Here is a 24,536-nt window from a genome sequence, read left to right on the forward strand (position 1 = left end):
CTACTTTCTCTTCTAATCATGAGATTCAAAAAATGTAATGCACAAGCGGGTATTACGTTTGAGAGTATCATATATATATATGTAATGTTTGGTGATAAAAATGCAAAAATATACCAACCAAATACCTATTTAGAAAAAAATGAAGAAAAAACTACGTTGGCGTAAACTTTTCGATAAATCTGATAGGACAATAGTGCAAAATATACAAACTAAAATTGTTGGAATAACAAAACAATGTAATGCCATTGTAACGGAGTTGCTCACCATATCTAACGCTATCTTCCGGTTTGGTAACTTTGGCCTTGTTCCGTCTGAAGATACAAAGTTACTTTACATTCGCTCTCGTGCTTACAAAAATTCACACAAACCTTCTCAAAATGAGAAAAGTCAGAGTTATAACAGATAAGACGACGAACAGAAGCCCCACACAGGCACTGGCGACAACCACAATTCCTTCAACTGAAGTGATATCAAAACCCATGGGGTCTACAAATATAGTTTGTGAGCAATATTCGTGCAACATAACGTTGAGTTTCTTCTTTTGCACGAATCAGATATCTGCTGTATTTCTGCTTTGACCGAGATTAAGTTACTTTGCAACATCTTTACACGGGTACGAAATTACCTCTATTGGGAATTTCTGGGGAGAGGCATGAACCCTTGACAGAATACTCATCGCTGTAATGTCCACAGTAGAAGTATTTTATCTGCAATAAGAGGTTAGATATGGTATAAACATTCCAATTTACTCAATGATAAAATACTCACTGAAAAGCTGACATCGTTTCTTGATCCGTGGGGTGCTGTGTCGATTTTGAAGCGGTTGTTGGTGAGATTGTTTGCGTTAAACACGTGTAGCGTTTGGTTCACATCACTGCTAGCAAGTATCTGTAATATTAAATAATATTTTACCTAAGCTACTCGTCAGTGCTTGACCTGTGAACCTGTGATGGGAATGTGTTACTCGTATACGCTTCATTTAAATTTTTAGGTTTGCAGGCTTCGCAGCCTAGGCATTGCAGCCCAGCTTGATCAGCCACTATTTTCTGATAAGTCAAAGCGAGATAATAAAAATAACTAAATTTGCTGTTTCCGCAAATAAATTATCGTTCAACATTATTATTAATGTGTTCAACGAGTCTTTTTTTCAAACGTTATTTAACGTACGTAATACTCTTCGACGTAAGCAGGTGTTGTAATCTCGATATAGCAAGAGGTGGTAGAGTTAAGAACAGAAGCTGATCGAATTTTTCCTGGTATTCTGTTGCCAGTTGCGATTCTGAGGTTGGATGTAAGTGAGATATCCCGGCAACCAGCTAATAATGCTGTCACCTGCAAAAAATTTTAAATAATCCTCCAAAAATTAGTTTTATTTACAGACCAAAAAAAAACCTGTTTATTCGCATGTTCCCAAATCACCACTTTAAAATGTCAATTTCCCCTTATAACTTATGTTAACATATGTGACATTATAAATGCAAATGGTGCCACTTTAAATCCTAGAAGTTTTGATGTGTGTGTATCAAACAGAAAAAAACACCGGGTTTTATTCTTGATTCCAGAATTAAACACCAAGAACAATGTAAAGCACAAACTTGAAATAAGATGTTTTGAAAATTACCTTTACAAAGTGACAGTCCGACTGGAGGTTTTCAAATGTAAGTGATGAAGCGACTTTAAGAATGACAGCTTTTTGTAGCTTGTTGTTCGTCTTGCCCACTTCAACCGTAACCTATGCGTGAAGACAGATCTTAATGCCACAAATCGCCTATTTTGTACAAAATAATTTGATTTCTTCAAGTCAACAAATTTTAGATTTCTTTCGGCCAGTTTATGTTGTGAAAGAAAATCGGTAATTCATTGAATGTTATTAAATCGTTGGTAAATTAAATACCTTGCCTTATTTCACCATTTCGCAGAACGGTAGAAAAGTAAACAATGCAAAAAACGTAAGGGGTGTATGTTACGGTTCGTTAAACTACAGTTAATAAATTAAAGTCATTTGTGCGAAAAAAACAAAGAAAAGTCAAGGATTAAACTTTGTTAATAAAAAAATAATTAACCGAAGCCAATGGAAAGCGGGGAAGTTTGTCAACCAGTATGGATAGAGTGTTGTCCCAGGTTATCTCAATGTCGGATGGACGGAGAGGTTGAACTCGCACTTTTGGCTTGACTGTGAGAACAATATTCAACCATAATGAATGACTGCTATATAATTTATGTAATTTAAATTAGCGCAAGCGTGTAATTTTCTATTTATCTTATCCAGAGCGCTTTACAAATTATTTTGATACAAGTTTATGGCACCCAAAATCATGACAAATAATTAAATGTGAGGTTCGCACATTTCATCTCGCACATGAAGTGCGCCTGTTTAGCACACGTTGCTCTGGCTTGCCACCCGTTCCTGTACTGCAAGGCAAGCTGCTGGCATCTCTCATCAGCTGGTGGAGGCAGGTTGTTTGGCTCCCACCAATCACCAAGCCATCTGCCATTTTGCTTGTTGTAAGTAGCACCGACATAAACAGGAGCGTTTATAACTGAAATTCAACAATATTTTTTCTTGTTGGTTGGTTTTATAAAATATTGACGATGCCTCAAGTGCAAAGAAATCATATTTTTTTTTCTCTAGCGAAACTTTGGAAGAATCATATGCCGATCTCAGTTATATCAGTCTACATAGAAATTGAACTTTTCGCTTGAAACATTAATTAAGTATAAGGCAGCATATTCGGAAATGCGTTAAACGCATAATTCTGGAGCATTAAAGAAAAAAAAACATTCCAAACACTTTTTTGCTTGGAATTTCATTTTTAGTAGATTTTGTTCAAGCCAAATTCTTTTTGAAATGTTGTTTGAAAAAAGGGAAATGATATGAAAATGTTCACGATTGCGTACCTGGGGCAAAAAACGTCCTGACAAATTTGGTGAAATTCAGAAACGTTTCGTTTACATCTCGTATCTTGTGACAGTTTGCCACTGTGTTATGGTACACGTAGAACTGCTTTAGTCCGGGTTTGTAATCAGATTCGGCGAAAACCATTCCCTGATTCCTCCAAACTAAAATGAAAAGATCACCCGCACATATACATCTATCGTGTAAATGCCTGTAATGGTATAAATTACTTTCCTAAAAATTATTTTCATTTCTGCAAACGATTATTTAAAATTTTAGATGGTATACATGTAACTTTAAGTTTAGCAGTTCGTTATCAATTACTCGTGAATGGAAAAAAATATGTTTCAAATATACATTGGTGAGGTGGACATGTCCCTTCGAACAAAACAAGACCTTCTCCGGAATTTGTTTCAAGACAAATTGTGATCCCAATTCTCCCCGTCGCGTTTCTGCTAATTGGGCACAAAAATAGTTTCAAATCCCGCTTATATGACAATGTGCATTCAAAACAACGTCAGTACGTCACCTCCGATATAAATCTACGTAGTTAAGATGACCCAGACTCGCAGTGGATTTCCATACAGCTTGATCTGGGACGAACAATCCCAAGTCGTATCGGTGAATGTTCGGGTTTGGTCCCAGGTACCGCATCCAAAAGCGGACTATGTCCATGTCTAAATTGTGTTTTAAATTTAAATTTCTTGCAAGTAAAAATCACTTTGGTTTAAAAACACACGTGTAAATTAAGAGAGTCCACAAAACAGGTTATTAGGATATCCTTTATTCACCGACTCGCAATGATCACAGGAATGCAGCATTTAGATTGTTTTGTTTTGACATCGCCACAAATACCAAAAGAAGATACATTAAACTACAAGTAATCCAGTTTTATTTTTACTGCAACCTGACGATCACACTTTCTTGTTTCTTTCGTACTGGCGATTATTCACCTTGGGTTGAACCTATTCGCTCTGTGGTGGGAAGATCTTTATGCAAATTACTTGTCCTATATTTATGCTAAGTAATTTACTGTCGGGTGATGATTCGATGCTAACTAAAACGGGGTGATGATTCGATGCTAACTAAAAGTGAAATCCCGTACATCCTATCTATAATTATTTACCTTTTTCACCATTTAAGTAAACTAAAAATAACTGCACATGTTTTTTTTATCTATATTGACAAACACGAAGATAAGACCTAAAACCATCCTTATTGATTATAGGCGTTGAATTTAATAGAAATGTTCAACCCCTTGGTCGGCGAGTAAACGATCCTTGTTATTCTAAGTTGTCTCGACGCATTAATTTGGTTGAAGATAATGACAGAGTTTTACCTTGTAAAATTACAATATAAAATAACCCCGTGTCAAACGCAGTTTATTGTAACGAAAAGTTTCCACCTGAGTCACGCACAACAAGTGGCATTGGAAAAAGGTCGATTTTGGAACGAATATATTGAAAGTTTTACCTTGTAAGTATTTCAGACGCATGGCCCGAGACAGAGGACTTTGTACTTTCACGGCCTCCACGTGCGCCAAATGCATCTCGTATGACTCGCAAATGGAACTGGCGTGGTCGACGTCTTTCTTACTCGGCGATAAAATCATCAAACTGCTGCCTTGGGCGTGGGCCGAGCTCTTATCGCAAACTGCACAAAACATTTAGGTGGGTAATTGTTTCATTTAAGCTTCATGTAACTTTAATTTTGCACTCTATCGGAAACGTAATTTTCCGCACGCACGCTGTAGGCCTACGCAAAATAATATTCAATTTTGTGCATGCAGAAATTGAAAAAATAGAAAATACTTACAGTCAAGTGCTAAGCCTTGCGAAACCTTGATCTCCGCGATCGCAAAACACAAAAAAAAGACCAACAAAATCATTTTGCCGTTAAAACCTCAGACTGCAATGAGTAAAGCATTTTGTTGTTCTGAGCATTGATTATTAAACAAAACTTGCTTTGTGGTTCCTACGAAAGCCTAAACATTATTTTATCTTTGAATTATTCCAATTGTACGTAGCCTAAATACCCCTTTAAAAGTATCAATTTAAAAATGTACAAGAGTACAATTGTTTCGTTGTACTCACTGTAATGCACTTATAGGCTGCCAAAGAATGAATCAGAAAATAAAGACACAGACAGGCGACGAATCTGCATACACACCAAAAGTGTGCAGTGACGACAACAACCGTCCGTTAGATTTCAAATTGTTGCGCATTTTACGCAAAATCAAAGCAGCAGTGTCTATAAAAAACTACCGCACGTTTTAATGGACCTCAACAAAAACGTTGTGCAGGCCTGTGATGACGTAAAAAAGTACTGAAAGTGAAAACTACTCTGAACGCAAAAATAACATTGTTGGCAATTGTCGCACGTTCGTCGCTAACCACTTATCATCAGTGTACGATCATAGCTTATGTTTGGAAATACCTTGGAAAATACGATATAAAATAGTTTAATTCACTTCAAATCACATAAGTCTCAGTGCAATCGTCATGGTCCAGCAATTATGAGTCTTTTGACGTGAATGTGTGAGATGGTTGTCGCAAAGATAAGCGAATCATTCATTTCAAATACTGATATGCAAGTAGACGGGACCAGTCAGTCCATGCTACCAGTCATATATGACGTCACATAAAAAAGAAAATTATTTCGACACTGCTTGGGTAAGATTTTTTTAAATGATTACACAGAATGAGACTTTTGTTGACGATTTTTTGGACGCTTTTGCTGTTGGTTGTGTTGGACATTATTTGTCTTCGCAATCAACTATCTTGGTACTTTATGAAACTATACATCTATGATGGCACTCGCATTAGCTGTTTATTTAGCTATTTACTGAAAAGATTGAGGAGACTCGAACCTAAAATAAGCATTGTATTGTGCAGAGCCCAGGTGAAAAAATGAACCAACCGTTTGTTTCACAAGTGCTTGTAAATGTCAAGAGTAGTGAATATCCCAAAATTTGAGAAAGAAACCAACAACACTATTTGTTAAATGCAAACGTGGACTAACGTCAGAACTGTTGCGTGAAAAACTTCCCTGTATATCTTAAAACATTTATTAACAAGCATTGCGTAAGTCCAGACAGGATTTTTGAAGAAAACCAGACAATAATTAGTATTAAAATCAACTAATTAGCTGCAGAAGCAACACCTACAAGAGAATGCGGTATACGAGACATGCTAACTTGGACAAAGCTATAAACGCTGTCAACCAAAAACTACTAAACAGTATATACCATTTAAAGCACAATATGGGTAATTATCAACGAAAAACTACTAAATGGTATATACCATTTAAAGCACAATATGGGTAATTATCAACGAAAAACTACTAAATGGTATATACCATTTAAAGCACAATATGGGTAATTATCAACGAAAAACTACTAAAGAGTATATACCATTTAAAGCACAATATGGGTAATTATCAACGAAAAACTACTAAATAGTATATACCATTTAAAGCACAATATGGGTAATTATCAACGAAAAACTACTAAAGAATATATACCATTTAAAGCACAATATGGGTAATTCTGGATGTGGGTGGTACAAGTTTTTGGCATGCGAGTCCTTTGGCATGCGAGTCCCTCTGTGGACCAGCCTGATCTAGGCGGTTAGTGGAAGAAAGATTGGTAAAGTGCACAAACATATTCTGAAGCCACACAAACGGAACATAACTGACATTATATACATACTTCAGGACAACATACATGTAGACTTCACCATTTTCTAATGGTAAAGTTTTGTCGTGAAGTGCGGTTAGAATAAAATACATAATACAGCTAAAAGAATCTTTTACTTAACATCAGCATATTATCTTAATCGCACCCAACTGTCTACTTTTCCAAGATCTACATTGCCATTTTTACAGGAAGAATCACCACAATAAACAAAGGATAGGCATTGTCGTAATTTGCAGTTTGCAACACCGTGGATTGTTTGGGTAGCACATCAGCCATGATAATTCTACTATGGCCGCCAACTTTATCCGGTATTGCAGCAGCCATAGCATCCTTTCCTTCTTGCTCAAACATTCCAGGAGAAGGGGAGTCTGTATAGCAACACAAAAGTGTAATATTGCTGGTTACAGTTACTTTTCAATGCCCAGTTAACCCTACCAAAGGAAGTAAAAAGTAAAAAAAAATTGCAAAAAAGTTTTGCTTCACAAACCCGTGCCTTTCCATCCGTTGCCACAGATATCGAGCGCCGCGTCAGGAGATGACAAAGGATAAAATTCAAAGCAACGTTGTTTTATTTTAGACTTTCCATAAAGTCGTTCCTTTGCTGCAGAAAACTCTTGGTACAAACTTGGGTTTTTCACTTGCAGGAGCTGCACAAAAGCACATTGAAGGATACTGAGACAGTGGAAAACAGAGGCAAAGTGCAATGATAGCAAAACTGATTTAGGAAACATCTATTAGGGGTGCTGTGACAAGAGTTCAGACCAAAGGGAGTATAACATAGTAGTATACTTTACATACCTGATAAACCGTAAAATGATTTACGTCGGGCTTGATAAAGTTTTTGACTGCTTCGTGATATTTATTCGAATCAGGCGAAACTATTTCCAACGCCCATTCTTCAGTTTTAAATTTCTTCCACTCATTCTTCTCTATCCAATCTAAACGAAGCAAAACTAGTGTTGTGTGAAGCAAAACCAAAATCACTATATCAAACCTTCTCCGCTGAACTCAGAGGCGCTGCCTTTAACATTGTAACATGCGAGGTGTGGGGACAATTGAATTTTACATATTTCTTGCGGTACCGAAACCGCTCCATCAGTAGACTGTGAGACTGTCTTGTCTGCTTTGTTTTTTCGGGGTCGTGGCTTGGGGGTTTCGGCTTTTGATAAACTGACCGCCGCCGTTTCCACTGCTCTTTTCTCTTTACCTTCCACCGGCTTTCCGGATTGTTGCTTCTCTTTATTTGTACTCGCTGTGATCACATTGGAGGCGACTTCACCATTCTCTGCGGTGGCATCTTGATGTGGGGAAGGCGTAACCTGTTCTGGAGCAAGTTCGTATTCCCCATCACTTTCTTCTTTGTCTGCCTCAACTTTTTGAGGAGGGTTTACCAAATTTTGTTCGAAGCCCTGATTTTCACAGGAATACGACTGTTGTTTATTTTTTTCACTTGCATGTTGATTAATTTTGTGGGTTCCATCATCTGACGAAAGACTATATGTATTATTTGAGCCTTCTTCAACTATATTTTCTGTGTTACTGTGGTCGGAAGAGGTCGACTTTCGCCTGGTGCTGTTTTTATTCATGGCACTTTCATCTTGACTATTACTTTCGACATGCGACGAAGATCTATTTTTCAGGCTGCGTTGAGCAGGTAGTGGTTTCTTGCTCTGTTCTCTCGGCCCATACGGGGTGCTGTTTTCAGATGGCGGTGGTGTCGGCTTACCATCAATTTCGTTGTTCCGACGCGTCACATTCAATGAGCTCAATTCGTCTACATTTATCCCGAGGCCAAAACTTATAGGAGGCTCATTGATCGCACTTTTTCCTCGAGAAATTTGATGTTGCCTCTGGTTGTTAGGTTCTGATTGGACAGATTCGTCATCCTGTCCCTGATGCGTTGTTTGATCTTTGTTTTTTTCGTATTTCTTGCTTTCCTGATCTGGGGTGGCCCCTTGTGTGTCTGCTAAATTCCCTCCGTTTTTGTTGTTGGTTTCCAACGTTGAGGAAGCGCGTGGATCTGGCGCAGCAGAATACTCTGTCGACACGTTTTTCTGTACAGGGGGGTCTGACAAGCTGGACTGTCTGCGTCTATTTTTCTCGACATGGTCGAATCGTATTTCTTTGTCTAAAACATTCACTTCATCTGGCAACCCGCATGTATTGCGCCCTTTTCCCGTCGGACTTTCATCTACATGTTGGCGTTTGTTTTCGTCACGTCGAGGAAAGACTTCAGAAGACAAAGACCCGCTCTTTTGGCCAGCTTGGGACAACTGTTTCTCTTGTATTAATACGAAAAGTCTTTGTTTTGCATTCATTACATCATTGCGCGCTCCTTTGATTTTAACACGGGTTCCCGAGCTGCAACAAATGAAGGTTATTAAACATTAAAAAAACAACTAAAAAAACTAAAGAAAAACTGGATGCGAAAATACCATTAGTAAACATCTTATTTCCAATTTCTGTGCACGCAAAGCGTTCTGAGCAATGTGACAAAAGTATGTTTACCTATGAAGGATTACTTTAGTTTCGACCGAAAAAGTACGATCGATGCCAGCAAGTCCATCTTGACCAATTTGAAGATGCCACTTTAGGTATATTTCATCAGAAAATACTTTTCCGTGGTTTCTGGGACTTTTCCCCCATTCCGGTGTATGTTCTTGATGGAAACTATGTTCCGTGTTCCTTGGTTCAATGGCCAACATGCTACTTGCGGAATTCCGGCTGGTCAAAAATGCTTTAACTTCCGATTTTGCCTAAACAAGAAATGTTGGCAAACTTCAAATTTACTCAGGTCCTATAACTGGTATTATAAAATTCTTTTAAATTCACACGAGTCGGTTTTAACATTATCACATCTTACTTTTAAAATCATTTTGCTTTCTTTCGAACAATACATCAAACACGGAAAGTTGGTGTTGGAAATGGGTCTTTCAAGCGCTGAATGACTCACAGGAGATTGTTGATTCCATGACTTTGAACTTTGACTCGCTAAACATACTTAAACTATAGTTTTGTTTCCAGTGGCGTGAAGTTATGACTCCACTACTTTATTCGTATGCTTATTATTTTACCATACGGAATATTCTACGGGTGAGTTGTAAGTTTTTTAAAGCAGTGCTGTGAGCTTGGTTTGCAAGACAAGACTTATTTGGGGCATAGCATAACTCTCTAAACGTTACAAGTGTTTCAAAGAAAAAAATATCGTAAGAAACATGGTATTCAAACTTACAGGATATGTCTCTGTCATTTAAAATCGTCCGAAATTTTTTCAATGCATTTCTGTCAAAAATGACAACAAAAATGTGTTTTAAATACTTGGGGGATTTGGCATCGAAAGAAGCAATTGCGTCTCGAATCACACGAGCCGATTCATCCACACTATGACCTAGAGCACCTTCAAAACAACAATTGTTTATCTTATTCGGGTATATAATAATATTTGGCGAAAGAACAGCCCTGACGTTACATACCAGTGCCAATGGCCGGTAAGGCGATGGACTGTAGTTTCATTTCATCAGCTTCCTTAAACACTTCAGTTAGCAGTTTTTGCAGCTTTTTGCAGTCAAGTGCCAATGGCACAGCAATATGGAAAATTTTTGAACACTGGAGTTTGCCCCCTGACGTCACGCGAAACGTCTGATCCCATTGTAAATAGTTTTTCTTAAAGCTGTGACATTCATCATAGATTGTCTGTCCGCCCTTTTGCAAGATAATTTGGGCAACCTGACCTATGCATACAACACTTCATGGTTAAGCATGAAAACATAAACAAAAGTACTTGTCCATCTAAACAACATTACCTCTGAAAGTGAAACTTCCGTCTGATGGATTGACAATTGCATCACATCTTTCTGACGTAATGTCGCCTTGTTTCACCGTAACCTGCACACCATGTCCTCCATATCCTTGAAAAGATGATTGTTGATTTACCGAAGGCTGGCTGGTAACTACGCTGGAATACGACCTTGACATTGGATTTTTCTTTGCCTGCAAACATAAAAGTGCATCAGGATACAAACTATATCAATTTTAAGTTGAGTAAGGTTGACATAAAGGTTAGTATCGTTTTGTCCTATTACGGATACAAGGCAAACAAGTTTTTCGAATAGGCAGGTTTTTTTGATCAAACCAGGGAGTTAGTAAACTTTTAATCAAAGAATTTTGCAGGCAAAACGGGTAGACATTGAAACAGACACTAAACTTGTACAGGAGTATACAGTGGTGTGGATATAATCAACGTAAACGTAGGATATAATGTATAGTTCCATGGAATTGTTATATAACAAGGCTTTGTCTTTATAAAAACTTTACCTTTTGTAGTTCGTTCTTTGGTTGTTTGTGGAAAAGTTTAAGTTCATCACAGAAGCATTTAAGAATCCTCTGGTCAGATATTTCCACTAAATCAATCTGAAACAATCACAAAGTTTAACTACTGAACATTTAAATATATAATACCTACTTGTTTGATTCTGGAATCACTGTTTCTTTTGAAATATTGCACAACGGATTGTACGATCACAGGGACACAAACTTCAGGCTGCCCACCAAAGACTCCACAACTAATGCAGGGAAATGCTATTGACGTTACGCCATGTCTGTCCGCTAATAGCAAACATTCAGTAATAGTACTATGAAGAATTTCGGGGGCCTGATTGTAAGAAGCTGAATACCACCTGGATATAGAAATAAGAAAGTTTGTAATTATATTGCATTGGTTTAACAGTATGTTGTCTCTTGCTTACTGAGGTCCAATTGCGTGGATGACGTTTTTACAAGGTAAGCACCCGTTTCCAGACGACGTGATTACAGCCATACCAGGACTAAGATATCCGTAAGTAGTATATTTGTCCATTTCTTTTTGAATCACTCTGCCGCCTTACAACAAAAATTCGAATGAACTATTGTAGAAGACAGGTTTTAGCAACCTTTACAAGCTAGAGAATGGCTATTTGCATTGTATCTGATAATCTTATGCTTATCATGATACAACATAATTACATAGTTATGCACACTGTAAAAAAAACTCGTATATTTTACTGGTAAAACCTACGTAAACTTTTACGGATGCGAAACGTAACTTTTGTTTACGCGTACATGACCGTAATTCGAGCATGTTCCGTTCCGGATGAATGCGTAATCCAATCCTAATCGCCCAAACTGCTGACATATTTTATCGACGACGTAGGTTCAAGGTAGGATTGTGGCTTGCTGTTGGCAGACGTGTATAGTTTGACCAGTTAAGGTTTTGGTTAATTTTTTTAGCATAATGTGTTTAAAGTTGCTCTATAGAGAGGACTATGTGTAACAGTAGCATGCAGTAGCCCATTATCCGAATAGATTGATTTAAGTTTAAACACTAAATTATTTTTAGTGTGCCTAAAGCTGAGGTAGGCTACCGCACCCAAGCAATGGAATCAAATTTGGTGTGCTCTGTAGACATATGTAAGCTAAGTTTTATTTGTATAAAAGAGCTGATCAAGCACACAAAACATCATATCCGCCAAGGCCACGAAATTCAATGTCCTATGGATTTATGCTTTAAAAGGTACAGAGTTCTATCTTCATTTACATCACATTTGTCTCGCTGTCACAGCTACTTGCCCTCGATTGATAATCATGACACAAGTTTTAGTGATTCGAACTGTTTTGAAAGCATTTTGGGAGATGAATCTCCGTGTACGTCGGCAACGAGTCAAAATCAAAGAGAAAAACCTGCTGATATATGCCGGTCATACGCCTGGTTTTATTTTATATTGCAGTACAAATACCTTATTCCTGTAAGTACTGTAAATAAAATAGTTACCCATCTCAATGATGTTATGGATGAGCACTCAAGGGCTATTAATTCAAAAATTGAATCTGTTTTGGAAAATTATGGAATGTCAAGAACGGTTGTAGCTCAAATTTTGCTTGAATTAAGTGCTGGCAGTCAGATTAAAGAACTCCATACCACAGGTCCACTTAGATCTCCATATTGTCGAGAACGTTACTTTCAAGCAAACTTTAAGTATGTTGCACCAGTGGCGATGAAAATTGGCAGTGGTATGACTGTTGGAAGTGATGAAAATGTCTTTCATTATGTCCCCATTCTAGAATCTCTGAAGACTTTTTTTACAGATTCAATGGTTAAACATCAGTTTGAAAACCCCGTAACCTTCGATAATAAGTGGAATGATTTTTCTGATGGATTGGTATTTAAAAAAAACTCATTGTTTAATTCTCATAAGCAAAGCCTCCAGCTGATCTTGTATCAAGATTCTTTTGAAGTTGCAAATCCTTTGGGTTCGGGAAGATGCAAGCATAAAATTCTAGCTGTGTACTACACTCTGGCCAATTTATACCCTCATAATAGGTCAAAGATTGATGTATTCCAGCTGGTTCTGTTATGCAAAGAGCGTTTTGTTACCACAAACAGTCAAGACACTCTCTTTCGTCCACTAATAGAAGATATAAAGATTTTAGAGGAGGAAGGAATCGACTTGGGGGTTGGTTATCCTGTACATGGCAGTATTTTGTGCATTATGGGTGACAATTTGGGTAGTCATTGGTTGGGGGGGTTTACTACAAATTTCAGCACATCCTCCCATATTTGTAGGTATTGCAAAATAACGCGATCTGAATTTAAAACTGCTTGGGAAAAAGAGAAGTCTATTCGAACAGTACAATCACACAATTCAGCAGTAGATTTGTGTTTAAACAGTGATAACCCAGTTGAAGGTGTCAAGAAAGGTAGCATTTTTAATGAATTGAAATATTTTCATGTTGCCGCTCCAGGACTACCACCTTGCATTGCACATGATCTTTTCGAAGGAGTTTTTCAATATGACATGATATTATACCTTAACTATTTTGTCAAAGAAAAATGGTTTTCAATGGATTACTTAAACTTTCAGTTGCAGTCGTTTCCATTTGCTGAAAATGATTTACTCTCAAAACCACCAGTATTTGGACGAGGAGCAAAAAGGCTTCCGGGCAACGCAAGTCAAAACTTATGTTTTTTGAGAGTTTTTCCTCTTTTGATTTTGTCTTGTGTAAAGGATACAGAAGATGATGTTTGGCAGCTTATTTTGACAATTCGCTTGATTACTAAAACAGTGCTCTGTCATTCATTAAAAAAATGTGACATTTTGCATTTAAATGTTTTAGTTTGTGATTATTTAGAAATGCGTTCAAGTTTGTTTCCAAATGTCCCTTTACGCCCAAAACACCATTACATGCAACACTATCCTTGGGCAATCTTGCAGTTTGGGCCCATTGCGTATACCTCCACCCTACGCTTTGAAAGTAAGCACTCATATTTTAAGCGCATTGTGAGACACAACAAAAACTTTGTTAATGTAACTTATACTTTAGCACATAGTCACCAACTTTTGCAAGCATGTTTGCTGGAAACACCCTTGTTTTTGTCAGATACAATTCTTGGCACTGAGCAACCACAGTACTCACAAAATGTTTTTGCCACCATTGCACAGAATGGATTTGATGTTTCAAAGTGCATTTGTGTTGCTTCTGTTAAATTTAAGTCAATTCAGTTTAAAATTGGAATGTACATTGCTTTGTGTGAAATAGGATGTGATTGGCATATTGGCAAAATATGTTGCATATTTATGATTGGTACTAAAATTTACTTTGTTGTTTCCAAACAAATTGCTCATAGTTTTCCACATTATGGTATTTACAAATTAGATCATCAACGTTTTGATTTTACATGTGTTTGTATAGATGATTTGTTTTTGGAAACTCCTATAATTGTGTACAATATTGGAGTTATGAGTGTTTTTGTCCACATGTAATATGTGCTATTACAGGGTTTAAAACAGACTATACACAGTTTTTGAACTTGCTGTCAAGTGAAAATGGAAGATTATTTGAGAAAAAAACTGCCTGAACTGGCCTCTGATGAATTAAAACTTCAAAACTGTTTGGATCATCTCAGTAACTTGGGTGTCATTAACACAGATGATTTTCAACATTTGGAACTGGACGATTTAATTGTGCAATTTACATTGGTGCAAGCAAGAAAATTGCTTAAACCTTCCTTGGCGAATCAGAGTTAGTAAATATGCTTATTGAAACCAATCTGTAAATGACTAATTTTTTGTGTTTTTAAAGGTACTTCAAGCTCCAGCACAGAACCACTGTTGAGCTCAGACAGTGACAGTTGCAAACTTGCGGAAGGGGCTCAGTGGATACATGACTTTAAAATACCTTGGAGTAAATGTTCCAGTGGTTTAATTAATGTGCTACAGGAGAATCGAGTACCCAGTGCCTTATTGCGAAAAGAACTGATTCACAAAATAGTTGATGAAGTTTTGCAGGTAAAAACATACATATATTTTACATTTGAAAAAAAATTGTGTTAGGTAATTTTAGCAGTTGTATTCCTTTTTTAAACTATTGCATAGCATGACTTTATCCCATTAAAGCACATTGCAACTTTTAAGTATTTGCATGCAGTCAGTACAGCACTCTATTTTTTTAATGTTATTTTTTTACATTTTTGCAAACACTTCAGTTTACAGAAAAGCCAGGAAGAAAAAATTTGGAGCGAATTGCTTACAATGTTGTGTCAAGATATCCAAAATCATTTCGCGATGTCATAGGAGGAATTCCAATGGGTGATGGGCACAACTCAATCGCGAACCAGCTGTACTACAGATGGGAAAATGTAACAAGAAAAAAAAGAAAACTTCAGCATTTAGAAGACCCCCAAAGTTCTGCAAGTAAAATCTCAAAAACACCATATGGTGTAAAAAATTGGCAACCCCCAGAAACAGGCGAAAACCAAACTGGTTTAAAAAATTGGTTATTGGTAGAGTTCCAAAAAGCAAAGTCCGATCAAGATGTGACACATCTTAAAACTCTCATGAAGCAGACATACTCCATGCAACGGGAATTAATAAATGAAAATTCTCCGGTTCAAACTGTTTTGTTACAATGGCCTTTCTTAGGGGAAGCTGAGTTTTTACTCTCCCATTTTGGAAAACTAATGGGATTGGAAAATGTTGATAAATTACCAGCAACCATTGCTAAGCGGAGCATGCAGGTGTACAGGTGAGAAAGCTAGAATTTTTTTCATACTTAATTTGTGACCTCATTAATGCAGTGGTTTGTTTGGATGCTGTTTCAGGTCACTAAAGTTAAATGCCCGACCTACTGTGGAGATGGTTCTGAAATCAATTAAAGTTCAATGTTCACAATTTGCAAACAATAATGCCAAGTGTTGTGAGGTGGTAAGCCTTTTGGCTGCTTTTTTTGGAGAAAATGGCAAGACCATTCTTAAATGTGTCAAGGTAAGTGCTATGTTTGTAGCCTAAAAAGCACCCTACTAAAACTAGATTCTTTGTTTGAAGGATGAGTATCATTTAAATAATATTTTGGATGAAAATGAAGCCACCCCTTATGTGATTGCCATCGGTGGGTTGGTATTTTGTGTTTTAATAACAAAAATAAAATGTTTTTTTTTTATTTTAGGAGATGTACCAGCAGTTGCTGATGTTTTTAAAGTTGTGGTGGAAAAAAACATAATAGTCACATGTATTGACCTGTTTGTAGCATTGGCTTGTTGTATTGCCAGCTATTTCATATTTAATATTGAATACCCCAAGTATGGTCTGGCAACGCTGGAGTTTATGCAGAGGTAACTGTCTTTAGTTGTAAGCCATTTAGTGTAAAAGTCCTAAATCATTATTGTGTGCAATTTGGTGTTGCGCCTGCCATATGTTTTGAAAAGACACATGCAAAAGTGTTCAGTATCAATTTTTTATCAATTCATCCCAAGTACGTCAAAACTTCGTTAAAGGAGCAGTTTTATCCATGTATTAAATTCTTATGTACGTTTTTTTGTGCAATCACAACAGAAAAAACTGCATAAAGCTATGTAAAATTTAATGCATATCCAGCTTATGACTCTTTGTATTAATATCCACAATATTATAATTATGTTTTGTAGGTATTTTGTTGAAGTTAATGTGCCAGGCACAAAAACTTCGAAAAAGAGAAGAAACGCTGGCATTCACCCTAAAGTTTTGCAACTCACAAAGATAATGCAGGCGTTTCAAACGTAAACACTGCTGTGGCCTGCTGTGCGTGGGACAATAAAATCATTTCAGTTCTTTGAAGCATGTTGTGTACTGCAGTGTGTGACTTACGAGTTTGTCAGTAAAAAGTGCTGCCAGGACTTTTCCCCGTAAATTTTGCAGTAGTTTATCCAGTAAAATATACTGGTCAAATCACGTAAAAAATACGCAAAAAGGTCAGAATTAACGAAGGAATGCACGTATATTTTTACATGCATTTTCGCAGTAAAATTTACAAAAAATGTCGTAAAAAAAACTGCCAGTAGTTTTCACAGTAAATTTTTTTTACAGTGCATGGTAGACACGACGGATAAATGAACACAGATACCCCGGTACTCGCAAGTGGAGCTGGGCGATTCGGAATAACAAATCCGAGGCATTCGAATTTCTGCTGGGCGATTAGGAATATGGTATCTGGTCGGAACCGATGGTATCCGTCAGTATCGGGTTTGACGCCAATATTTTTTAGACAGCCGCAAAAATGTGTTACTTGCGGAAAGGCACAATTTGCGTTTTTCATGTTATTACAACCAAACGCAATGGTTTGCATGTTTACATGCTATTTTGTTTCTAGCACTTCAGCCCAATTTTGAACTGTTTGAAAACAAGATATGTTGTGGGTCCCGCTTCAAATTTTGGAAATATTTAATGGGTAAATTTTTCAGGCTAAAATTAGTTGCAAGAAGTTTGAGGTTGCCACTCCAGTTAGTTTCGAGATCGCATCTTTACCTTTCTGTAATATACTTCCGGAAACTCCTGCCGAACGCAATTGCAACTCACGGTTGGACGCGTTCACGATTGCGTCACAATGATGCTCCGTGATGTCATTCCTCACAACCCGCACAGTGACGTCAGAAAAAGGTAACACCAGTTCATCCAATATATCAAGCTGTGATTGCTGTTTTAAAAACAGGTTCGTTAAAATTGTTATTATGAGGAACAGTGCACAATCTGGCGATGTGTACGTTGTGTAACAATCGTTTGTGACAATGAAGATTTAACATAATGGAACAAGAGTTACTGTGTAGCTTGAAAAGGCACAGAGAACTTATGAGGTTCCGTAACAGTATCCATAATCATTGGAAAACCATGTGAAACATAACACTTGGTGTTACCTATCATGGCTTTTCTGTATAAGATGGACCCAACTTGCTGAGTATCTGCATTGTTTTTATTTTTATTTTGGTACATTAGATTTGTCCATATATGTGCAAAAAAAGCCATAATATTGGAGAGCTGCAGACAGAGTGTGTACACGCACTGTTTCTACCTGTAAGGTCTCATCAGTGCAGCTGTTGACAGTGGCACTGTGCTAGCTTTTACACTAACGGGCACACTGATTTCCACTTTGTGGTACCTTGCGGTGACTTTTGCACATATATTGGTGGTTTTGCCTTAGCGCTATGGATTACCAAGCAGATCCGTTTGGCCATAGTGCGCTCTATAGTGGTTTCGTATCTGTTGTTTGGTAATCAGTATAGGGTACCCAACGGATCGACGGTCACCGCAAGGTACCACAAAGTGGAAAATAGTGTGCCCGCTGGTGTAAAAGCTAGCACAGTGCCACTGTCAACAGCTGCACTGATGAGACCTTACAGGTAGAAACAGTGCGTGTACACCCTGTCTGCAGCTCGCCAATATTATGGCTTTTTTGCACATATATGGACAAATCTAATGTACCAAAATCCAAATAAAAACAATGCAGATACTCAGCAAGTTGGGAAAAATAAACTGAAATTTTAAGTTCTACAGTCTCATTTTTGTGTACCGTTATTACATTCGCTTTGCTTGCGTCGTTCTGGTGTATGGAACATTCAGTTGACGACTCAATCTGTCGCAGAACATTTTTACCACTCTCTGCAGCCAGAAGTTGCAAATCGGAGCCGGACAGTTGTTGAACTTCTGTTTTCAGTTGCGGTATCATCTCAGTGATTAAGTGCTTTGCTGCGCAAAAGTTTGTTGACAAATTTATGCAACAAATATTCGGGGGGTACTATTTTGTTACAAGTTGTATCATTCTGTGCTGCGCAAAAGTTTGTTGACAAATTTATGCAACAAATATTCGGGGGGTACTATTTTGTTACAAGTTGTATCATTCTGTGCTACGGACGAGAAACAAAGACGTAATCAGAAAAATGATATTCCTGTCTTTATCGTGACAGCCTAATCATACATATGTGTCTATACCTCTTGCAACTGCACCCGTGTCATTCCCAACGATTTTGATTCCACTGTGAATTTGTTCTATTTCAATGTTTATAAATGTTGTGCCACAGCTGCTATCATTTGGAGCAAACTTTATGAACCATTTTGCAAGATGTGGTTCCATAGCAACACATTCTAGTTCTTGTTTGTGGTACGATTTGATTGGCTGATTTCGTGAGGAAGAGTAGGATGTGGACGGTTTAGAATGCAGCGCTGCAGACTTCTGTGATGACATTTTTTCATTTGTTAATATCCATAATAAACAAAATGGCCAGAGAACAGTAAACGTTTTTAGAACGTTGACAACCTACTATCAAAACTTTCAGTTTTTTTAATGACTAAAAATTTATTGTAGTACGTTCGAATGTAACATAACTTCACCTCTTTCGGTTAAATCATACAAATACCTTTAACGTAGCGAAGATTTCATCAATGCATGCCATATTGCATGTGACGGTAACATTGCCTGGTTTTATGTCATTCCATCTGAAAAACAAACAAAACATAAATGGAAACCTACCCACAACATCATGTAGTGGTCAAAATTAACGGTTCATAGTTAGTGATTACTCAAAACCATTAACAAATGCTTGAATAGTAGTTTCTATATTATACAAACCTCACATAGGCTTGAACCAAACCATATGTGGTTATTTCCATTCCAATCACATTACAATCATCTCTGTCCCAACCCATTTCAGATCGTACAGCTCTTATTTCATCCAAATCAAAACTCCCAGTTTTACTGATAAATTGAGTCAGAAACTGTTCAACTAGTTTTGTGCACTTATCTTTGAAAAGGTTTTTATCCTCGATGTATTTGCGTAAAAGGTCCTGACAAAGAAATTGTTCAAGTTGTTGTTACATAATTGTGCAGGTTAATATCAACCACAGCTGTAAGAGCAATAAATTATCCAACAAACATTTCAATTCAGTCGATAAAATAACACAGGATTACACCAGTGCATCTAAAAACCAGTTGGCATCGTAGGTACTATAGGCATCATGTTGGCATTGTAGCCATCATAGGTGCATCGAAGGAATTGCATGCAATACCCGCAATAGGTTTTTAGGGGAACCCTGTTAGTTTATAACTTAAAGCATAACAAAATACATCATGGACACCAAAATTTTATTTTTTATTTTAAGATTATCAACATTTGGGGAATAACAACTCAGAATTAAAATAGAAATAGAAAATTTTACCGAGTTTTTGGAAAGTGTACATTTCACAGCATAAAATATTGAAGATCCCTCAACAGTGTATACTGGCTTTGCAGTGATTTCAACTTTAACACTTTTAATGAGGTTGGCCAATTGCTTACAGACTTCAGGTGACTGCGTCACAAGCTCCATAACATCATAACAGGTTGAAGGCATAATTTCAAAGCAAAGATCTGTAAAACAGTGTGATGTGTGTATCAAAACACACAAATTATTATTTTGTGGCAAATGCAATCAAATAGTTGAAAATTATGCCCAGAAAAAAACTTGTAAGAGATATGGTAACATGTTAGATTCAGACCACATCCAAAGCAACCAAGCATACAATAGAAGGCTACAATAGCAATCAATGACAATGTAAATTATTAACACAAAACACACAGCATCAAGCATACATACCACTGTGTTCTTTACCCAAGTTTTCGCTTTCCATAAATGACTCTGAGGGCTGATTGTGGAGTTTATGTGAATAGTCATCGCCCATTTCCATCATTTCAATGTCTTGGTCACTGCTTTTAGCCAAACCTGCACAGTCAAAATTGTTGCAAAATCTGCTAACTTCTTCAGATGACTAACTCAAAGCCATTACGCATGTAAAATATACATTTAAGAAGATGCAATATATGTGCAAAGATGCAATATACTTCAGCAAAAAATCAAAAAAAGGCAAAATATTACAACATATTATTAATCTTCATCGATTCTTTGAATGTTAGTCTGTAGTTTTGCATGAAGTAATACCAAGAAAACTGGTTTTAATTTTTTTGCTCACTTTTCCCTTTGTGAACCTCTTTTTTCTGGCATGGTAAGACATCCGATGGAACCTCATAATACAGAACACTTTTAAAGTTTCCCCAGGATGCCAAACTTTTTTTAGATTGAACATCTTTTGCAGTTCTTTCAGCATCTGATTGTAACAACAAACTTTACTGCATTTGTTTGTTCACTTACAGTGTATTCACAAAATTTAAGAAAACTTTTGCATGCTGATACAGCTTGCTAAACCTATGTATTTTGTAATACTTTGATAACTTGAAAGGTAAATAAATAAAGTTCCATCATTTATCGTCTCAACATGGGTAACTTGGCAACCGGAAATAGCCTGAACTTCTTCTTTGATGCTGGAGGAAGTAACATGAGATGCCAAGTTGGTTAGTTTAATGCAGTCACTTTGGCAAAAGTCCCATGTCTGAAATAACATAGAATAGAAATGGAAACAAAGTGTCGTGAAACAAAGTTAGCTTACTTTGAGTTGTTTTTCTTTAAATCGAGTTTGCGAAATTGAATCTTTGATTGAACCTGCGAATCAAAAACACCAACTCCAACTCTATGTATGTAAGTTTCTCACATTGAAACTGGGCATACACACCTGCATCGTGGGTACACATAACCCTTAATACATTAGGAGCAGCACTGGTCAAAGTTGGACTTGATTCTGTTTTTGCTCCTTTTTTTAAATCTTTTAGATATTTTTTTAAAGATCCTGATAAATTTTCTGCAACTCCCTAATCAGAGTTATTGTTTATTTTCAAACTACATGGTAAACAGTTTAGAGTGTTGGATATGATAATACTAAGATTGATTAAAAGTTTGAACAATAAATATTCATGCAAGAATAAGATAGCAATGAACTACTTTTCCATCACAAAAACAAAACTTACTTTAACAAAAAATCCTTTCTTATGTATTGGAGGGACATGCTTTTCATAAACACTCCAGTTTTTGTCAAATTTCTTTTCTAGTGAATTCATAATGTATTCTTTCTCTGTATATTTTAAACAAAACAAGGAAATTTACACAAACACAAAATATGACAAAGAATGTGTACCATTTGTCTGCAGTACATTTAAAAGAAATCCATCTGATATTTTTATGACTTTAAAGTCTTCCCCAAATGCATCCCGTACAATTGTTTGGATTTCTTTTTCAGGAATTTGTTTCCACCCATTTGTATTCAGAAGGTTGAAACTTAAAACAAATACATGTCGAGTTTAATAATAACATGTTTGCAAAGCTACATGTGACACATTAGCGCTATATTTTTAAACTTTTTAAACTAGAGATTTAGTTTTGTGGCAATAAACTCCATTTCTCTCACAATTCATAACATAATCACACATCAACAAAACTATTTTTCATGGGTAATAGTGTCAGAAAAATCTTGATTACAAACCTGTAACATTTTTAACCAAGCAGCCTGAAAAACTTGCACAGAAATTGTGGTATTAGAATAAAATCACTTGTTAACTGTAGAACAGGCGAAAGTTATTAATTACACCAGACTTTAGGGAACTAGAAAATACTACAGAGATCTTAAATTTCGCAATATTTGTTGATACATGACTGTGTCTTTTGTTTTCCATTGTGGTAGACAACATGAGACAGTGTCATAACAACATTTATGGTGCAAAATAAATTTTGAAGGTGTAATTTATGAAGAATATTTTCTTGTGTGACATGTTTGAAACTATTTAGGTCTTAACTACACTTGTTTTAATCAAACCAATATATAGGTTAAATTATGAAAGTGTGAATGTTGATTAGTATGTATTTTAATAACTAATTTGGTATCAACAGGTTTTTGAAACTTGAATACACACTCCATCGGAAACGTTGTTTATATATAGGTCAGATTGGAAAGTTTGTTTTTTTGCGCGGAGAATTTTGTTTCGGCGATCGTTAATTGTGCAGAAGATCGCAACGTTTTTCCGTATATTAATGCATTAGCTCATTAATATTGCGCGGATTATCGGTAAATTTTCGCAAAAGTGGGCTGAGGATTTATCCACGACATTTTTTCCAGTGTGTGTAACTCCCAATATTTTTAACTTACCGATGTGTTGATTTAAATATCCATTTTTCACTTATTAGCAAATCATTCCAGCACTTTGGGAGATCTTCTACGTTGTCATCGTAATTGGATGCCATTTTGGATGCCATAAACGCGACTCTTCAAAGCCTTATAGTTACATTTATCAAGATCAGGTATATTTTACATTCCAAACTTGCGCAAAATAGTGTTGATTATAGAAAATAAAAAACAGTTATGAACACACTTTTAACTCGAGGTTGCGTCGCATCTCGTGCAAAATACAAAGAAAAAACCTTATGAAAAGAGGAACTGTTTTCGAGCAAATACAGAAATTAGTTTTCCCGTAGGTGGTTTCCCTTTTCTGCATGAGAACATAATCAGTGAACCACAGAAAATATAATGTGTCTGTAAGAACGCCAGTTACGAGTGTAATTTTTGTAATTCATTTTTCTACAAGACAAACCAAAATTTTTCTTGCTCTTTTGGCCAAAATAATGCCCAACTGGCGGGCAGCCAAGGTAGTTGTCTCGCAAATAAACCGATTGCTTAGACAAGGGCGAGATAAAAATCCCAAGCAAGGGAAACTTCTTTTTGTTTTTTATTATTTTAAATTCGCCGTAACCATTAGTTTGGCATGCTTACATTTTCAGCCAGAGTTTCAACAACACCTACAACCATCAGACTAGCTGACTAAAAACCCTACTAAAACTATCCAAATTAAAGTACGCTCAATATTGCCTTAGCAACATACGGTGCATCTGTGCTCATTCAACCTAAACATTGGCACCCATACATAACCTATTTCATTGATCCTCTATCACATAAGACAGAGTTGGAGAATGGCATTTCCCGCGAAACATTTTCCCATTGAAATAGAGGTGTGGTCTACAGTTGGACGTTTGCGTGAAAGACATTCTTTTAATAAACCAGCAATGAGTTTACATAAATCAACCTGTCAGTTTTGTGCATAGGCCTAATGGCCCTTATTGTGTTCTCTATTGAAAGGAAAAAAATGATTGCAACTGCGTTGACAAAACACAGAAAGGATCTGATGAGCCTACAAGAGGATCTTATGTCCAATAGTATAGCAGAAACAGCCCCATGGGGTTGCCAAACCAACTTTCCTGAGACAAATATTTTCGCTATTGCATAGAAAAGGGTAGGGACCAACAATGAATTGCAAATTGAATGAGGTTTTTGTGATTCATTTTTAAAAACCACCTTACATTTTTGCAGGCTTTTTAGCCAAAATAATATCCAACCAGGGGCGAAATGCCCTCTTGTTTCCCAATGAAATACCCGCTTGTTTCCCAATGAAATACCCGCTTGTTTCCCAATGACCGTTGCTGGGTCTTGTGACGTATTTGGGAACCTAATATTCCTCAGAAAATTATTGCTCCTGGATGGGACAGTACACAGCAAGGACTTGTTAAGGCTTTTTGGCATATCTTGTGACCTAAGGTGGCGTATAAACAGCCCTAGGCGGTTGCTTAAGCAATTTTTCAGCAACTAATTTTGGTGCTATTGTGTAGAGGAGAGATGGGCCTTGCATAAACCACAAAAGAACTAACACTTGAATGATTCCTTTTTTTGCAAAATCCAATTGAATTTTTTGTTGTT

General features: G+C 36.7%; 3 protein-coding genes across 5 annotated transcripts; 2 read left to right on the plus strand and 1 right to left on the minus strand.

The window, feature by feature from the left end:
* Positions 1–5,795: 5,795 nt before the first annotated feature.
* LOC145913158 (uncharacterized) lies at positions 5,796–23,130 on the minus strand. Of its 3 annotated transcripts, none has more exons than XM_083000717.1 (26): positions 22,938–23,130; positions 21,933–22,072; positions 21,766–21,869; positions 21,474–21,609; positions 21,351–21,403; positions 21,128–21,293; positions 20,877–21,011; positions 20,504–20,629; positions 20,087–20,277; positions 19,500–19,714; positions 19,288–19,366; positions 18,863–19,103; positions 18,453–18,619; positions 17,405–17,573; positions 11,339–11,471; positions 11,056–11,269; positions 10,908–11,003; positions 10,397–10,583; positions 10,067–10,324; positions 9,826–9,990; positions 9,457–9,584; positions 9,102–9,349; positions 7,588–8,954; positions 7,392–7,531; positions 7,081–7,240; positions 5,796–6,961 (listed from the first exon to the last, which is right to left on the minus strand). In XM_083000717.1, the coding sequence occupies exons 1-26, from the start codon at positions 23,042–23,044 to the stop codon at positions 6,762–6,764; spliced, it is 5,325 nt and encodes a 1,774-aa protein (XP_082856843.1). In that variant the 5' UTR covers positions 23,045–23,130; the 3' UTR covers positions 5,796–6,761. The 3 variants fall into 3 exon arrangements, with proteins under 3 accessions (XP_082856843.1, XP_082856842.1, XP_082856841.1); XM_083000716.1 differs by having other exon boundaries at positions 7,087–7,240; positions 18,444–18,619; XM_083000715.1 differs by having other exon boundaries at positions 18,444–18,619.
* On the plus strand, positions 14,453–14,959 carry LOC145913343 (uncharacterized). Its single transcript, XM_083000964.1, has 2 exons — positions 14,453–14,648; positions 14,709–14,959. Exons 1-2 carry the CDS (start codon positions 14,453–14,455, stop codon positions 14,957–14,959), a joined length of 447 nt encoding a protein of 148 aa, XP_082857090.1.
* Positions 15,193–17,366, plus strand: LOC145913342 (uncharacterized). Its single transcript, XM_083000963.1, has 5 exons — positions 15,193–15,650; positions 15,727–15,889; positions 15,950–16,013; positions 16,071–16,236; positions 16,549–17,366. The coding sequence occupies exons 1-5, from the start codon at positions 15,211–15,213 to the stop codon at positions 16,661–16,663; spliced, it is 948 nt and encodes a 315-aa protein (XP_082857089.1). The 5' UTR covers positions 15,193–15,210; the 3' UTR covers positions 16,664–17,366.
* Positions 23,131–24,536: the final 1,406 nt, after the last annotated feature.

Source organism: Ascidia mentula, chromosome 9, assembly GCF_947561715.1.
Source record: "Ascidia mentula chromosome 9, kaAscMent1.1, whole genome shotgun sequence".
Taxonomy (NCBI): Eukaryota; Metazoa; Chordata; class Ascidiacea; order Phlebobranchia; family Ascidiidae; genus Ascidia; species Ascidia mentula.

Excerpts from the sequence above, each read along its gene's own strand:
- LOC145913343 (XM_083000964.1), top strand. The coding sequence starts at position 14,453 with ATGGAAGATTATTTGAGAAAAAAACTGCCTGAACTGGCCTCTGATGAA. Across the intron at positions 14,649-14,708 it reads ACCTTCCTTGGCGAATCAGA|GTACTTCAAGCTCCAGCACA; the intron begins GTTAGTAAATAT and ends GTGTTTTTAAAG.
- LOC145913342 (XM_083000963.1), top strand. The coding sequence starts at position 15,211 with ATGGGTGATGGGCACAACTCAATCGCGAACCAGCTGTACTACAGATGG. Across the intron at positions 16,014-16,070 it reads CCCTTATGTGATTGCCATCG|GAGATGTACCAGCAGTTGCT; the intron begins GTGGGTTGGTAT and ends TTTTTATTTTAG. Across the intron at positions 16,237-16,548 it reads ACGCTGGAGTTTATGCAGAG|GTATTTTGTTGAAGTTAATG; the intron begins GTAACTGTCTTT and ends TATGTTTTGTAG.
- LOC145913158 (XM_083000715.1), bottom strand. The coding sequence starts at position 23,044 with ATGGCATCCAAAATGGCATCCAATTACGATGACAACGTAGAAGATCTC. Across the intron at positions 11,472-17,404 it reads CGGAAGTATATTACAGAAAG|GCGGCAGAGTGATTCAAAAA; the intron begins GTAAAGATGCGA and ends TTTTGTTGTAAG. Across the intron at positions 7,532-7,587 it reads CTCTGAGTTCAGCGGAGAAG|ATTGGATAGAGAAGAATGAG; the intron begins GTTTGATATAGT and ends TGCTTCGTTTAG.